Consider the following 18,327-nt stretch of genomic DNA (forward strand, 5'->3'; position numbering starts at 1 on the left):
TTGGGTGAAGGAGAGTGTGTATGAAGGTATGGGTATCCAATGTCAATGTATGACATTGCACCTGGGGCATGTCCTGCACAAAAAGCGGTACTGGATGGAAACGTGTGTACGCTGTGGAACTTGCACCTTCAAAAACAATTCCCCCAACTACCGCTCTCCTGTTGGTCTCCCGAGATGGCTTAGTGGTCAGGTGACCTCTTTGATGAGTTCTATTCTGTGACGTTTATGATTTTGTGGGTTACTGGCCACCGAAATCTCTCGTTGCACTTGGCAGAGCTTAGCCATGAAGTCAGGCAAAGGGAGACTAAATCAGACACGGAAGAGGCTTTACAGGGCAATAAAGGTAACAATGGAGCAGTGGTTCACTACCAGTCACCAATCAGTAGTCCAGTCACTTCCCAAGTGACTGGTTATGGTTTAGTTTTGTACACCTTATCTAACTGTTTCTGCCTCATGGAGGAGACCACCATGCCAACTCTTCTGACTCTGCCTTCATAGAGAAGACCACCATGCCAACTCTTCTGACTGTGCTTTATGGAGGAGACCACCATGCCAACTCTTCTGACTCTGCCTCATGGAGGAGTCCACCATGCAATCTCTTCTGACTCTGCCTCATGGAGGAGATCACCATGCCAACTCTTTTGACAGCCTCATAGAGGAGACCAACATGGCAACTGTTCTGACTCTGCCTCATGGAGGAGACCGCCAAGCCAACTCTTTTGACTCTGCCTCATGGAGGAGACCACCATGCCAACTCTTCCTCTGAGACCACTCCACATCCAGATGTACAAATAATTCATCTATCCATCTCATATATTAGCTGATTGTCAGGCTTAAGCTCACTTTCTCCTTTTTTTTATTTGTGAAGTTTATGTAGTCAAGAAACTTAATGGCCCAGAGGTCTCCTTTACTTCCTGTGAATTGTAGAGCCTTAAGTTGGAATGATTGTGGTGGCTTTTCATTTAATTAGTAAATCTCCCCTCAGGAAATAGGAGGTTAAACACCTTGTTCTGCAAGAGGAGGAGGTTCAGAAGATAAGCTGGTCTGTGGGCCTACCGGTGTTATGGACCTAAGAGCTCAAATCCCTGAGTGAGCTCTCCTGGACAGGTCATGTCACCCCTGGTGTCCTGGGCCTTTACCGTTCTCTTGGATGTATACTGGAGGGGCACTTAGTACAAATGTTCATATCATTTAAAAGGTCTTTTTGAAATGTTTATTGGTTAAGAACATCAAATACACCCAACATGTTTCGATGGAAAAAGCCTCACTCTTTGTTTGGGATTGAGCAATGGATGACTCATGATGGACTCAGCCAGCCATTCTTAGTACCCTTAGGAAACGCTGGTCTTTATCAAGCCTAGGATCCTCTAGTGGAGCCTTTCTTAACCTTTTCTCCACAGAGAAACCCTTGAAATAGCTTTTCAGTCTCAGGGAACCCCTGCTAAAGTGACTAGATCTACAACCCATGACACATTAATGTGATGGTCAGGGGGAAGAATGTTCCGTACACTTGTGGTGACTTATCTGAGAGGCAGAAGTTGCTCACTTCTCAAGGAACCCCTTGTAACCTTTGGAGCAACCCAAAGTCGAACTCTGGTTGAGAGACCCCCACTATAGTGCATTCCATCGTGGTTCTAATAACATCCAATGCTCAAGCCCTGACATCGTTGGTGTCAATGTAAGGAATAGTGACCCATAGTTGGTGTCAGTGGGAGGAATTTTGCCCTTTTGATAGTGTCAGTGGGAGGAATAATGCCCTATTGCTGGTGTCAGTGATGGGAATTATGCCCCATTGTTGGTGTCAGTGGAAGGAATAGTGCCCCAACGTTGGTGTCAATGGAAGAAATTCTGCCCCATCATTAGCGTCACTATGATACATTCTGCACCATTGTTAGTCTCAGTGGGAGAAATTCAGCCCCATTATCTGTGTCAGTGGTAGGAATTGTGCCCTTTTGTTGGTGTCAGTGGGGGGAATGGTGGCCCATCGTTGGTATCCATGAAAAGAATTATGCCCCGTCATTGATGACCTCATGATGGTGTCAGTGAGAGGAATAATGCCCCATTGTTGGTGTCAGTGGATGGAGTAGTACCCCCCCGGGCCACAGTTTGGAGACCGCTGCACTTAACCAACGAATGTTTCAAAAGAACATCTAAGTTCCAGACGTTCTTCAGTACACAACCAAGAGATTATCATCAGCTGAGGGACCTCTTTGTCCCAGTCAGAGAGGGAGCAGAACATTTGGTTATTTGCACTGATATTAGCAGCAGTACAAAGAATCCAAAATAATAATAATTGGTTAGTTTCAATATGTTTTTCAAATAAAACTTGGTTAATTGAAATGATATTAATAAAAGCACAAGTCCAAATATTAAAAAGAAAAATTGAGTTGGTTAATTGCAAGATATTTTTTAAAAAATGCTTAATTGCAATGATATTAACAGAAGTACAAAGAATCCAAAAACTTTGAAAAAATGACTTGGATAATTGCAATTTGCTTTAATTAAAAATTTTGGTTGATTTCAATACTATTAATAGAAGTGAAGCAAAAGAAAAGAAAATGAGTTGATTGATTGCAATGTGTTTAAAAAACTAAATTGGTTATTTGCACTGATAGTAACAGCAGTGCAAAGATAATAATAATAATAATAATTGGTTAGTTTCAATATGTTTTAAAATAAAAATTGGTTCATTGAAATTATATTAATAAAAGTACACGTCTAAAAATTAAAAAAAAAAAAGTTGGTTAATTTGAAGATATTTTTTAAAAATGCTTAATATCACTGATATTAACAGTACAAAAAAAAGTAACGTAAAAGTAAAGTAAAAGTACAAAGAATCCAAATACTTTGCAAAAAAAAAAAAATGAATTGGTTAATTGCAATTTTCAAATTGGTTGATTTCAATTATATTAATAGAAGTACACGTCCAAAAAAATTAAAAAGTATTAAAATATTTCATTGGTTAATTGCAATGTATTTAAAAAAAAATGGTTAATTGCATTGATATTAACAGAAGTGCAAAGAATCCAAATAATTTTCAAAAAAAATGAATTGGTTAATTGCAATTTTCAAATTGGTTGATTTCAATTATATTAATAGAAGTACAAGTCCAAAAAAATTTAAAAGTATTAAAAAAATGTAGTTGGTTAATTGCAATGTATTTTTTTTTAAATGGTCAATTGCACTGATATTAACAGAAGTAAAAAAAAAAACAAAAAAAAAAACATAAAACAAAAAAGAGTTTGTTGATTGCAATGTGTTTTAGAAACAAAATTGGTTAATCTCACGGGTATTAACAGAAGTGCACATAATCCAAAAATAAAAAAATATAAAATTTGTTATTTTAAAAGTATGTTAAAAATAAAATTGGTCAATTGCACTGATATTACCAGAAGTACAACGAACCCAAAAACTTTGCAAAAAAAAAAAAAATGAATTGGTTAGTTGCAATTCGCTTTAAAATAAAATTTGATTTCAATTAAAACATTTTAAGTTGGTTAATTGCAATGTATTTTTTTTTTTTTAATTGCAATTAAAAGGTGACAATAGACACAAGAAGCACTCACTAGTCATCAAATTTATTTCATTTAAACAGAAAAAAAAAATTAAATAATTCAAAATAAACATGAATAAATAAGAAATAAGTTATGCCTTATATAATCACCAGGAATTAGTCTGTTTATACCCCACTTTCCGCCTCCCTCCCCCATTTATATTAAAATACCCTTTAACCCGCTCCCACAGAAAAAAAAAAAACATTTCCTAGAGTCTGACGATAAAATGTCGGAGACGCACAAGTTCTGTACAGTTCCGGGGAGTTTTTTTTTTTTATTTTTTTATTTTTTTTTTATAGATACTGTAAACATATTCCATCTTTCTGAGCAAAAAAAAAAAAAAAAAAAAAAAAAGTGAGCCGTTGATTGGCCAGCCGCGACCTCTGACCTCTGATATGCGGTGTGGTTTTTTTTTTGTCGGCTCACCCCAGCCATGTCCCACCATCCATTGCAACAAAATTATTTAAAGACATAAATATATATTTATATATTTTTAAACTTTTTTGTTTTTAACTCTCCCTGCTAGAAACCAAAAAAAAAAAAAAAATCGATCCTATGTCCTACGGTTACACGAGAGGAGTGCAGTCCCATGGCGTTTTGGAGGAAAAAGGGGGGTGGGGGGGGGCTTTTTGAAAGGGTTAAAGCAGAATACAGTCGTAGATCTGGCTCACCGGTAGGTCCGTTAGGCTTATTGAGACGGCGATTGGCTGAGGAACCCCCCCTCCCCCACTGGCCGGTGGATGGGATGACTTTTCTATAACTGCCGTTCCAGGTTGTCACCACCGTTATGGGTATCTCCCTCTTTCGGCCAGCAGGTGGTGCCAATGTAACATGTTGATGCTGCTCCACAATACCACACTTGAAGGGAAAGTCCACATTAAACTGGTACTTCAACGCGGCATGGCGGCTGCCAGACTGAATGACGTGCTGGCTCCTTATATCTCTGGGAGCAAAATACCCCCCCTCCCCAGAATTCTCAACACCAATGATGGCATCACCCTTCTTTGATGGATAACTTATACTATAGAAGAAGCAGCTTGGTAGTCCAAGGAGGGGGGGTGGGGTGGGGCAGAGACACTACCTTTGAAAATCTCACCATTGTGGGAGGGGCAGAGATACAAACTACTGAAGAAAAAAATTTCCATTGTGGGAGGGGCAGAGACACTACCTATGGAAATCTCACCATTGTAGGGGGGCAGAGACACTACCTATGGAAATCTCACCATTGTGGGGGGGGGGGGGCAGAGACACTACCTATGAAAATCTCACCATTGTGGGGGGGCAGAGACACCACCTATGAAAATCTCACCATTGTGGGAGGGGCAAAGATACAAACTACTGAAGAAAAAAATTCTCCATTGTGGGAGGGGCAGACACACTACCTATGGAAATCTCACCATTGTGGGAGGGGCAGAGACACAAACTACTGCAGAAAATCTCACCATTGTGGGAGGGGCAGAGACACAAACTACTGCAGGGAAATCTCACAATTGTGGGAGGGGCAGAGACACAAACTACTGCAGAAAATCTCACCATTGTTGGAGGGGCAGAGACAAACTACTAGGGGAAAATCTCACCATTGTGGGAGGGGCCGAGACACAAGCTACTGCAGGAAATCTCACCATTGTGGGAGGGGCAGAGACACAAACTACTGGAGGAAAATCTCACCATTGTGGGAGGGGCAGAGACACAAACTACCGGGGGAAATCCTCCCATTGTGGGGGGGGGGGGGCAGAACACTCTAATGAAAGGGAAGTCGGGCATTCTGGGAAGAGCAGGGACACCCTACTGCAGGAAAGTCTTTCTATTGTGGGAGGGGCAAAGATACAAACTACTGAAGAAAAAATTCTCCATTGTGGGAGGGGCAGAGACACATTACCTATGGAAATCTACCTATGAAACTCTCACCATAGTGGGAGGGGTAAAGATACAAACTACTGAAGAAAAAATTCTCCATTGTGGGAGGGGCAGAGACAGAAACTACTAGGGGAAAATCTCACCATTGTGGGAGGGGCAGAGACACCAACTACTGGGGAAAATATCCCCATTGTGGGAGGCGCAGATCACTCTAATGAAAGGGAAGTCTTCCCATTGTGGGAAGGGCAGGGACACCCTACTGCAGGAAAATCTTTCTATTGTGGGAGGGGCAGAGACACAAACTACTGCAGGGATCTGACCTTTGTGGAGGGGCAAAGATACCATACTGAACGGAAATCTCAACATTGTGGCAGGGGCAGGGACACCCTACTGCAGAAAATCTTCCTACACTGGGGGGGGGGGGGGACTTACCATTGGAGCCTCCCGAGAGATATAAGAAACCAGTAAGTAATTCATGCCACCGTTGTCCATCCAAGTGAGTAGACCCTTTAAAACGAAGTTGGGGTCATGCTTTAACTTGCCCCACCCACCAAGCCAAATTTCCGCTGTTGGTTGCTGGTGATGTTCTTCATGCAAGGGGGGGAAATCGGTATCCGGGATGGGGGGGCCGCGAGAAAAACGACACCAGCCAGAGCGTGAGATGTGAACGATAAGGAGATATTGCACTGAATCCCGCAACCTCCGTCCAATTACTATTTACACAGCAGCCCTGACGTACGAGACGGGCGAAGAAAGGGGGGGGAACCGCCTCCGCGCTCTCCTTGACAACCAGTTTATCAGAGCCGTTTTTTTTGTTTTTTGTTTCCTCTTCTCGTACAATATTCGCTCTACCTGCATAAACACGTTCTTAGAAATCTGTGGATGTCCGGGAGGAATGGGAATTGAAATTTTCTCTCTCTCTCTTTTTTTTTGTGTTTTTTTTTGTTTTTGTTTTTTTACAAGAATCGCTGAGGAAAAAAAATAAAGAAAAAAAAGGAACCTTATTCCTAAAAATGGATCCTGTGCCGTTCAACTACTCATATTATCAGTCCGCAGCAGAGACTTCCGCCGCTTTATTTATTTTTTTCCTTAATTCGGTAATTTTTTTCAGTTTTTTTTTTTTCCAATTTTTGCACAACGTTTAAAAAATAAATCCAGCGCCCAGCTTGCGGAGCTTGGAAGCGGAAACGTACCCTGCCCGCTTCGGTAACACGCGTGTATGTGCAGATCCAGGAATGTTCCATGTTGCCGCCTCTCCGAGGGGGAAGTGGGGGGAAGGGAGAGAACGGTGGGTTTGAGTTCAGAGGTCCTTGCTGGTTAAAGCTTGGGCGATCTGACTGGATTTAACAGTTTTAAGATTTTTTATTTTTTTAAAATTCCCCTGAAAAACGTCTGTCTTGGTCCAGCAGCAGTAAAAGGAATTTTTTTTTGGGAGTCCTTTGCGAGGTGTGGAAAGAAAAAGGGAGTGGGGAGGGGCAGGACCCCCAGATCACGTACACCTGCTGAAAAAAGAAAAAAAAAATTATTAAGGGTAAATCATTAATTAAAAGCTTGCAGCATAAATCACCATTTGGACATGCCTTCTACTATCTCCTCTTTCTGGTTTTGAATCCTGTGGAGATTATGGCTTTTTTGGCGGATTATGAGCTCTCCGCCAAAAAAAAAAAAAAATTTTAATTAAATGATTAAATTTATTGCTTCAGGTGCACCTCTACGAAGATCTAAGGGGCAACTAATTGTCTAAGATTTTTGTAGTAAGAAAATATAAAAATGTTGATCATTAGCATTGGAATTCGCTAAAGAATTTTTGGACCCTTCAGAAATATAGTATGGAAGGAAGATCATCAAAGCGATACGTAGAATTTCCTTAGAGTAGAGGATTTCCTCAAAAACTGTCAGTCCTCTAAAAATTTTTCAAACAATGAATAGGCCCCAAAGCAAACCATAAAGTCGAGTACTGTAGTTGCCAGTGATACATTACAAAGGTCTAGGCCTCCTCTTCAGGATAGGAGGATATCACAAAAATTGTACTCCATTTTCTAATTTCGATTGGAGTCCAGTTGTGGTCATCCTTGGGCGAAGTCAAAGAGAAACTATGATCTCTCCAAACCATACCGTGCCATCACTTCAGAAACACAGTTTGGAAGAAAAATCATTCCAGTGGTACATAGAAACTCCTTAGCAGAGTTGAGGAATTCCTCAAAAATTGTCAGTCCTCTAAAATGTCGCAAACAATGAACAATAGGTCCCAAAGCAAACCAAAAAGTTGAGTAAAGCAGTCACCAGTTATATGCTACAAAGGTCTAGCCCTCCTCTTCAGGGCAAGAGGATCTCTCGAAAAATTTCAAAAAGATGTACTCAATTTTCTGCTTTCGCTTGGAGTCCAATTGTGGTCATCCTTGGCCAATGTCGGAAGAAACGATGATATCTCCAAACTATAATGTGTCATCACTTCAGAAAAACAGTTTGGAAGAACAATCATTCCAGTGGTACGTAGAAACTCCTTAGCAGAGTAGAGGAATTCCTCAAAAATTGTCAGTTCTCTAAAAATTTGGCAAACAATGGACAATATGCACCAAAGCAAACCAAAAATGTAAGTACTGTAGTCACCAGTGATAGGTTACTAAGGTCTTGCCTTCCTCTTCAGAACAAGAGGATCTCTCGAAAATTGTACTCAATTTTCTGCTTTTACTTGGAGTCCAATTGTGATCATCCTTGGCCGATGTCAGAAGAGATCATGATATCTCCAAACCGCACCATGCCATTGCTTTATAAATACAGTTTGGAAGGAAAATCATTCTAGTGGGACGTGGTAACTCCTTAGCAGAGTAGAGGAATTCCTCAAAAATTGTCAGTTCTCTCAAAATTTGGCAAACAATGAACTGTAGGCCCCAGAGCAAACCAAAAAGTTGAGTACTGTAGTCATCAGTGATACATTACAAAGGTCTAGCCCTCCTCTTCAGGACAAGGGGATCTCTTGAAAATTGTACTCAATTTTCTGTTTTTTCTTGGAGTCCAATTGTTGTCATCCTTGGCCGATGTTAGAAGAAACCATGATATCTCCAAAACAGACCGTGCCATCACCATGAATAAGGCTGTTCCTTCGCTCGATTCTTAGGCGATATGGACTATCACCACTAATATATCCTGCCCTATCAATGTTTTGGGTGCACCATTCTGTTTTTAAATAGACCAAATTACATGTTCAACGAAACTTGAGCACTTAGATGGGTCTCCATGATTTTCATGGTTATCTCACCCAGGATTCAAAAAAGACCAGATGGACGAGGAGATAAAGTCACAGAACAGACACACATCCATTCACAGAAGATACTCCTGGAGCAGCCACACCGGACAGAAGGGGCTTGACTGCCATTCCTCATGTCTAGAAGTGGAATCCTGGTGGTCCAAAAGGCTTAACATATTCCTGTAATAAACCAAGAACCTCCATCCAAAGCAAAACTTTTTATAGACTTCCCCCCTCAGCCCTCCAACCTAATCCCTGGGATTCAATAAAATTTCAGAACTTTTAGATGAAACTTGAGAAATTTGCACCTAACTGCTTATAGAATCATTGAACTTTGGAAACATTGGTTGTAAAAACTGACAGCGCCGAGGGCAAACCACCATCTTGGATGGACGTCAACACACTTGAAGACACTTTTTGGCCTGGCACGATATTTATCAAGTTTCACAAAGACCTTGTTAAATTTGGAAACCACAGTAGGTTAGGACAAAGCGACAAACCATCTTCTGCTGTGTTGTTCTCAAGGTGTTCTGGCAATTCAAGACTATAAAAATATTCTAGGAGAGTCTTTTTATTGAATCCAAGGGGTTTCAATGCATTTCTTAAATACAATACTTCACAGATCATCCCACATTCCCATATCACCCCATGAAAGACACAGAACAGCAAAAATACGAACAAGGCCACAAATGGGGCCAAGCCAATCACCAAGACAGACTTTTGGTTGCATCCAAATCCCAGACCACAGCCAAGAGTTCAGGCACTCTAGTAGGGGAGCAGAAAAGCCCAAGAGGGGGAGCAGAAAGGACAATAGCGATTCAAGGGGTGGAAAGGAGAACAGAAATAGACTTCTCAATGGCACATGCAAAGGAATAGCGGATGGGAATAGTGAACTAGACACAAAAATGGAGACTATACATGGACAGAAGGTAATGATGGGCCCATACCAAGGCTCTTTACCTTACAAAATCTAAAATTTGCAAATCCCCTTGTATATTTTATGTATTATGGTCAACTGTGTGTATTCATTACTTGTTTATTGGCTAACTCTACCACCAAGTTTTCTAATAAATCGATGAATATAAAGAGCTAGTAAACCTACAACACATGCTCACTTCTAAACCCAATGGGCATTATCCAAAAACAGCGTCATAACTTTTATTGTCCATCCATTTAAATATCATTCTGAACTAAATTAATCCAAACTGACCTATCGATAAAATGAGAAGGTGGGCCCAAAATGTTCTGCTGGGAAAGAAGTAGATAGACCAGGACAAGACATAAACTTAAGGCACATGCAAAAAAAAAAAAAAAAGTATAGCCCTCTACAAGAATTGTGCCCCCTACTATAAGGGTGAAAAAAGGCAGAGACAAAATAGAGAATTCCGGGAAACAGCAAAAGCACAGTCCACAGCTAGCATTGTCAGTTGCATCAGCACAGCGAGGGGTCCAAACAGTTACAGATCATGAGGAAAGGGGGAGGGGGTGGGGGGTGGGGTTCAGTAGGCTGATTAAGATGAGACAAGTTCCAACAATTTTTTTTTTAATATTTTTCTAAAGTTTAGGTGCCTCTTTTTAGCAAATGCATCCACAGAAAATGGCTAAGACAACAAATTTTGGTTGACATCAGAAGGTCTTTGTTACGCAAGCTTTCATCTTTAGGAACGCATTCATTTTGTCGAATGTGTAGCTCACCTTGTAAAATTGATAGCTCAAAGTTTGTTTCAACAGAATTGTGCTAATTGTTTTTACTACTTTGCCATTCGCTCCAAATTTTTATTTTTTATTTTTAGTTGGGTGTTTTGACCACTGTAGGTGGCATATTGTCCAACGATGCCCATCTCAAGCTTTCAGGAGGGACCGAGAACTCTCAAAAATGAAAACGAGAGTTTTTCTAAAGGAGATTGTTCGAACAATGGTTAGATCCATTATCCTTAATTCTACAAGTTCACTACTATCATGTTTTAGGTTTTTAAATAGCGAATGGCCACGTTCGCTAGAAGAAAAAAAAAAACGCCTTGGAAACATACTGAGGATGCATTTTTAAAAGGAAGTCACCAGCCGGGTCTTACAGTGCCCTGTACAGCCTAGTAAAACAAGTCAGTGTTGCACGGCACATAAACTCCAAAAACTTCACAGCACTCCATGCATCCTAAAACACCACCGAGACCTCCCTTGAAGCCACTCCTCAGGGGCGGGGGCTTTTGGAGGAGGAAGAGTAGGGGAGGAGGGTGAGGTAGTTAGGGTCTTAAAATACAACACGGTCATTCCAGTGGATGCAACTTACAAGGGGCGGTGCTACGAGTCCCAGGGCAGCCAATGGACGCTAGGTATACGTCAGAGCGACAGAGTCATCTCATGATTTGATTGGACCCTGGCACAAAGGTGGGCGGGTTTCAAGCGGCAGAAAAAGAGAAGCTGTTTTGTTTTGGTCATGTGGTTAATATAAATATTATTTTCTTTTTCTTTATTTTTTTTTATTCTTTTATTTCCTGCTGTTTGTTTGTAGCAGTTTATTTTCATTTTTATTCATGGTTATCTGGACACACATAAATTAACTTAATTAATCACTAGCAAAAATTCTTCTGTATTAAAAAAAATTCTATCTGACCTAAAGTTTAAAATTAAAAGTTTTAAACATATTACATTATTTTTATTTTGGTGATGTACGCGATTTGTAATGTAATATATTACCAGGAAAGAAAAAAAAATGAAAAGTACTGCAGCAACCCAATAAATTGGTGGATGTTTTGATCTTGGGATCAGAGTAGCTCTTAGCTTCGAAAAAAATATCAGTTTTTAAATCGTTTTCTTTTAAAATAACGTTCCTGCAGACCTCAAACTCCAAACGTTTGCGTTTCTAGCCAAGGATGAGACCTTAATGTTCTCACGGTATATGGCCTCATCCAGCGCTACTGCTCTGGCCAAGCCCCCTCGATGCGTTTTACCCCACCCACTGGGGCTTGGTCACAGAGAAGACCAAGCCCCGGTGGTTGGGGCGAAACGCATTAAGGGGGCATGGCCAGAGCAGCGGCAGGGAGATCCTGAAGCCTCTAGCTTCAGCAGGCGCTACAAGTTTCTCATTTTGTATTTCTAGATCACATGTTCTAGGATCCCATATCACATTTTTCAGTCTACCATTCTTTAATGTGGTACCTATGCAGAGATCAAGGTTCAAAATCTTAATGAGATCATTAGATTCCACTGAGATTCTGGAACCATGTTCCTCTGGGGACCCCCCCCCCCCCTATTTCCTGAGCTTTAGGAAGTTCATTATAAATGCTGTTGGCTTATGAACCTTGTTGTAATCAGTAGATTATGCTTGGAAGGCTCCTCACCCAGTGATGACCTCATTCGATCACCATGTCAAAGGTCCACTGGGATTGGATCTTCCCTTTTTTTTTTCCTCTCTGGGCTGTGTATAACTTGGAAACAGCAATTAAAAACGATAATGAACGGAAAATCAAACCATGGAAAGACAAACTACTCCAAACAGGAAAGGAGACAGAAGTAGGCACGAGGACCAGACTCACAATAGGGGACCAGATAACACTCAACAGGCCCTTACCACAAGCCTACGACCAGCTGATTTATGGTGGAGCTACATACAAGGCCCAAAAGTTACTTCTCAATTTCCTTCTCCTCCTAGTTTTCCCCTGATCAGAGGTAAATGTTGACCCTGGACAAACTGGCCTTTGAGTTTCTTAAAGTTTAACAGTTCTACACCTTAATATTAACCTAGAGCTCCTTCTGGGTTTGACCTACAGTCTTTGGGGAGGTTCTCAAGAGCTTTTGTTGGCTCTCTCCTTACAGTACCCACCTGTACTCCTCAATATGGCCGGTTGGCATCTTTTGGTCTCTTTAGTTGTACTTTGAGTCTCTTCATGCCAATCTGGAAACCGTTCATGGCCTGAATGGCAGCTTGGGCACTGCCGGGATTGTCAAAACTTACAAAGCCTGTGGGGGGATGACAGTGAGACAAAGAGAATAACATCAGAAGAGGTTTCCAACTGATTTGGCAATTAATTAATCAATAAGCCGGCCGGCGTTTCCCAACAAGTGAAGGCGCACTCACCGAAGCACTTGCTCTGATTGGTGGCTCTGTCTACAAACACTTTGGCGGAGATGACGTTACCGAATGGGAGGAACATCTGAAGGATCTCCGAATCCGTGAACTCTTGGGGCAGGTGGTAGATAAAGATGTTGCAGCCCTCCGGACCTGAGGTAAAGAAAGGCAGACGGATATCAAAATTTGGGTCTATCTTCATTAGACGTCCTGAAGAGGGATTTGCTGGAAGGTATACAGCATACTCACCCTCTCTTTGTTGCTGTTGCTGTGGGGGTTGCTGCTGTAATAATGGCGGAGGCTGCGTAAACGCTGGGCTCACCAGGCCATATGCTGCAGGATAGGCAGCTGCAAAAGAAACGCAAAAATGAGAAACTATACTGGGCTCCAAAATTTGGAAAGTTCCCTGGCCTGTTCTTTGGTCATTCATCTGCCTGATGGTGCATGCTGGGATACTGCTATCATGGGACATGTGCAGCTGTTAGGGTTAGGCTTATGGTACAGTGCTAGGCATATATGGTTGGTGGCTGGCTTTTTTATCTCAGAGAATAGGTGCAAGTACTCCCCCCTTCCAAGTCACCCCTTTGCTCCACCTCCTACCCACCTCTGAGCACCATCCCTTCGTTCCACCACCTACCGACCTCCCAGTACTGCCCCATTAAGAGAATACAGAACAAAGTATAATTTTGTAGTGCTAAGTAAAATGTATGGGATGTGTTAATGATAACAAGAAAAGCAGTAAAATTGATCGCCTGAAGCCAACAAAAATAGATCCACCCCAAGCAACAATACCCCCCCCCAGCAACAGAAGATCCACCCCAGCATCAATAGACCCCTCCCCTGAAACAATAGATATCCTGCAGCCAACATCAGTAGACCCCCCTTCTTCAACATTAGATACCCCTCAACAACTGACCCCCCAGCAACAGTAGACTCCCACCATCAACAATAGACCACCAAGAAACAATAGATCTCCCAGCAGCCAACATCAGTAGACCCCTCCCCCAACAGCAGATTCCCCTCAACAACTGACCCCCCCCAGCAACATAAGACCCTTAGCAACAATAGATCTCCACCCTAAACAATAGACCCCTAAGAAACAATAGATCTCCCAACATCAGTAGACCTGTCCCCCCAACAGTAGATGCCCCCCATTAACAACTGATCCCCCCAGCAACATAAGACCCTCCCGCAACAATAGAGCCCCTAGCAGCTAGTATCAACAGACCCTCCAGCACACCCCAGCAGCCCTTGCCATGGCATACATTCAGTGCTGGAGGTGCCAGAACTGCATTCCCCCACGTTCCTGCTGAAAAAAAAAGCCTTAGTTAGGTGCATTCCTTTGTCTTATTGGTTTCAAACCTATTTGCTGTCAACTAAAAATAAGCTCAGGCATCACAAGCACCCCCCCCCTCAAAGAAAGATGTAGTCCAGCTACCACAATATTCCCTTTCACCCAACACCTGTTTACCTGTATAGTGCTGCATGCCGGCGTAGGCTTGCTGTAGAGGGTCCAGTTGGGTCACTGGACTCTGGGCTGCAGGAATAAGACAGTAGAGCATTCCATGAAGACTTTTTGCCAAGGCATAGCAGGTAGACTAACTTCGGGGAATATCATACATACCAGTATTACCTGGGTACGGGTGAAGGCCATTGGTGTAGATAGCCTCCGAGCTGGGCTGAACGCTGCTCTGCGTGGGCACTGCGCTATAGCCGTTAACTCCCAATGTGGCAGGGATGGCTGATACTGGTGTGGCTGCAAGAGTAGGAGGTGTACTGGTACCTGCGCAGACAGAACGAACACACGTTGAGCTGCCGTTACATCGGTAGATGTCCATTTGTGCCTCGTGTGATAGGGCAAGGTAACGTTCCTGATCACAAATCATCCCAGAGATATTGTCTATGACTTCGAGAATATCAAATATAGTAGTTAGTCACATATAATTGGATTATTTTCTTCAATGTAAAAGATGTTTTGACGCTCATTTGGGTAACTTTTTCAATTATAGGAACTGCTTGGATGAGTGGTCTTCAATATTCTAAAACAGGTCCAGCTGATTGTGACCACTATCAGTTATACCATTAAGGTAAAAAACCTTCAACTAGCTGCTCTTCCCCCCCAAACACTTGCCAGTTATACCCCGAGAACCTTCACGGACATGACAAAAAAAAAAACTTCCTATGATCTGAACTCCTAGAATGCCCTACTTTCCTAAGAGAAACTTTCTACTTCATATGACCAAACGTTATGGACATCTCGCCATCACATCTATATCAGCTTGTTGGACATCCTACTCCAAAACCACGGCCATAAATATGGAGTTGCCCCCCTTTTGCGGCTATAACAGCCTCCACTCTTCTGAGAAGGCTTTCCACAGGATTTTGGAACTCCTGTGGGAATTAGTGCACATGTGTGAGGGCAGGTATTGGTGTTGAATGAGAAGACTTGGCTGACACGTACAGCCTCACATTGGGCGCCAGACCTAAGGCCGCCACTTAGGGCCCCAATGTACTTCATGTGAAATGAACACTTAGGCATTGTAGGATTACCTAAACATCATTGTTCAACTGTGGGAGAAGTTCTCCCACAAATACATGGCAATGATTGGGCCCAAAGGGGCAGCCTTTGGGTCTAATCCGGGAGAAGTTGGAAGTCCTTGCTTGGTGGAAAATATCCGGGACCACGTGTTGATATGACAATATGATTACAGAAGCAAAGGTAATATGAGGAAGATCTTTCTGTACTACTTAAGGGACTAGGAGGCCAATAGTTTTGAATAAACCCACGTTTAGGCCTACATTATGCAATGCGAATGCATGTGCTTTCTTCACAGCCTCATGATGTATACTATCGATAGTGCTAACTCAATCCCTTGACATTGCGCACATGGCCCTCTATCTGTGTTGACTGACCGTTTGGGATGAATTGACAGTACCGTTAAAACTGCACAAAGGAGGGCACTCCTTCTTTGGTGGGATTTTATTAGGGGTCGTTATACCTTGGTATTTTATGTTTTTGTATAATAAATAGTCTTCAGATGGGGAAATCGCTACTGTAGTGTTGCTTGTTAGATATCTGATATCAATGCTATTGTTATAGCATTATATGGAACCCATCAGTTGAAGTCTAGTAATGGTGTCCTCTTCTTTTGACGTTAAGTCACTGTAGACTCCAGATGGCTGAGGTGTTTGTAGGCCTAAAAGGTAGGTTTGTGCAAAGTTCAAATTTAGATATAAGTTTTCCTATTTTTAAAAGTTTTCTTTAGAGAATTAAGCACAGGGAACGTTCTATTCTACTTATGTCCAAAATGTTCTTTCCCAAGGGAAACTTTCTGATTTCTGGATCTCTTGAATCGCCCACCCATTGGGAGTTCTGGAAGAAATCTCAGAATTTGGAACTCACCAGGAAAGAAGGTTTGAAATACTTCTGTTTCAGAAAATGTCTACATTGTATAAATTGTATTTTATTTTTGAAATTTTCCATGGCCAACCCTATCAAAAACACCCAAAGGTTCTTTTTGCACTACCAAATTTCTCTCTTGGAATTCTGAGAGACATCTTAGAATCTGGAACTCACCAGAAAGAAGGAAATGTCTAAATTGTAAATTTTACCTTAATTTTTAAATTTTCCATGGCCAACCCTTCCAAAATACCCAAAGGTTCTTTACATTGCACAACTAAATTTCTGTCTTCTAATTTTTGGGAGACATCTTAGAATTTGAAACTCACCAGAAAAAAAGCAAATGTCTAAATCCTTTAAACTTTACATGAATTTTGAAATTTTCTAAGGCCTACCCTAACAAAGTACCCAACTGAGAAGGTTTTTTTTAATGTAAAGTCACTGCAGACTCTGAACAGGTGAGGTGTTTGTAGGCCTAAAGTTTGTTTTTTGCAAAGTTCAAATTTAGATATGGGTTTTCCTACTTTTTAAAGGGTTCTTTACCCACAAAGAACGTTCTACTCCTTACATCCAAAATTTTCTTTCTGAGGAAAAACTTTCTGGGTTTCTGGATCTCCTGAATTGCCCACCCATTGGGACTTCTCGAAGAAATCTCAAAATTTGGTACTCACCAGGAAAGAAGGTTTGAAATATTTGTATTTCAGGAAATGTCTGCATTGTTTAACTTTTACCTGTCTATAATTTTTTTCTACTTTCTGAAGAGAAATGTTCCATGGCCTACCATTCCAAAATCCTCAGCTGAAAAGGTTCTTCTGTCTGTACTACCAAATTTCTCTACTCTCCATAAAGAAATATTGCATTATTGGCAGCACTGGAACTAACACATTTCTGAAGGTCTCCTAGCTGAACATCTGAAAATGTGTGCTCTATACCAGCGGCCTCCAAACTTTCTTAACAAACTGCCAGCTTACTACCCTTCAGACTTCAGAAGGGCTGGACTGTGGCCAGTGGGAGCAGAAAATGTCCTGGCGTTAGTAATAATGCCCCTTTATTGGTGTCAGTGGGAAGAATTGTGCCCCATCGTTGGTGTCAGTGGAAGGAATAGTGCCCCATCGTTGGTGTCAGTGGGAGGAATAGTGCCCCATCGTTGGTGTCAGTGGGAGGAATAGTGCCCCATCGTTGGTGTGAGTGGGAGGAATAGTGCCCCATCGATGGTGTCAGTTGGAGGAATAGTGCCCCATCATTGATATCAGTGAAAGGAATAGTGCCCCATCATTGGTATCAGTGGAAGGAATAGTGCCCCATCATTGGTATCAGTGGAAGGAATAGTGCCCCATCATTGGTGTCAGTGGGAGGAATAGTGCCCCATCGATGGTGTCAGTGGGAGGAATAGTGCCCCATCAATGGTGTCAGTGTAAGGAAAAGTGCCCCATCATTGGTGTCAGGGGGAGGCATTATCCCCAATCATTGGTGTTAGTGGAAAGAATAGTGCCCCATCATTGGTGTCAGTAGGAGGAATAATGCTCAATCATTGGTGTCAGTGGCAGGAGATATGCCCCACTGTTAATGTCAGTGGGAGGAATAGTGCCCCAGGGGCCGGATAAAGGCAAGCAAAGGGCCACATCCGGCCCCCGTGGCTGCAGTTTGGAGACCACTGCTCTATACGACAAGGAAGACCTGTGTCACCCGCACTCCCAGAATCCTCTAAGTTCTTTCCTGGGTCTAAGCACTCAGAGCCTGGTTCTCACCTGAAGAGGACGTGATGGGGGTAATTGGGGTGATGGGAGTGGTTATGATCCCGTTGGGGTTGATTGTCGCCATTTGCTGCATCTGGACGGCGGCCATGGTGGCCATGGGGTTGAGGTAAGCACTGTGCGCGGCCACCAGGGCGGCCTGCTGCTGCATAAGCTGCGGGGGGATGAAAGAACACAAACCGGTGTAAGACAACAGCAAGCCGATCGATGTGCTCCACAACACAAGATGAAGAGCGGATAGAGACGTCACTTTCCAAAACCATTGGAGACCAGAACAATGTTGGGAGGGGGGGCAATACTGATGTCATAGGAGATAAAGGTGAGTTGGGTGATGATGTCACAAGCAGGAAGTGATGTCACTGGGTAACATTCAATGATGTCATGCTGAGCAGGTGAACACCAATAATATTGGGAGGGGATGTCACAATGTTCTGCGGGTCAACAGACAA

The 18,327-nt window shown here is 42.2% G+C and overlaps 1 protein-coding gene across 5 annotated transcripts in view; it reads right to left on the bottom strand.

Annotated features, from left to right (window-relative positions):
- Positions 1-4,163: 4,163 nt before the first annotated feature.
- Positions 4,164-18,327, bottom strand: part of CELF3 (CUGBP Elav-like family member 3) — a 69,316-nt gene continuing 55,152 nt past the window's right edge. For 2 of the 5 annotated variants that reach the window (XM_073609185.1, XM_073609188.1), the window contains exons 7-13: positions 17,873-18,032; positions 14,358-14,507; positions 14,196-14,261; positions 12,974-13,072; positions 12,734-12,877; positions 12,479-12,615; positions 4,164-6,913 (exon numbers count right to left, since the gene is read on the bottom strand). In XM_073609185.1, the coding sequence (XP_073465286.1) occupies positions 12,488-12,615; positions 12,734-12,877; positions 12,974-13,072; positions 14,196-14,261; positions 14,358-14,507; positions 17,873-18,032 (747 nt within the window). In that variant the 3' untranslated portion in view covers positions 4,164-6,913; positions 12,479-12,487. Of the gene's footprint in view, positions 6,914-12,478; positions 12,616-12,733; positions 12,878-12,973; positions 13,073-14,195; positions 14,262-14,348; positions 14,508-17,872; positions 18,033-18,327 lie in introns of all 5 variants that reach the window. The other 3 variants (XM_073609183.1, XM_073609186.1, XM_073609184.1) reach the window with 2 other exon arrangements.

The sequence above is a fragment of the Aquarana catesbeiana genome, linkage group LG13, assembly GCF_042186555.1.
Source record: "Aquarana catesbeiana isolate 2022-GZ linkage group LG13, ASM4218655v1, whole genome shotgun sequence".
NCBI classification, from domain to species: domain Eukaryota; kingdom Metazoa; phylum Chordata; class Amphibia; order Anura; family Ranidae; genus Aquarana; species Aquarana catesbeiana.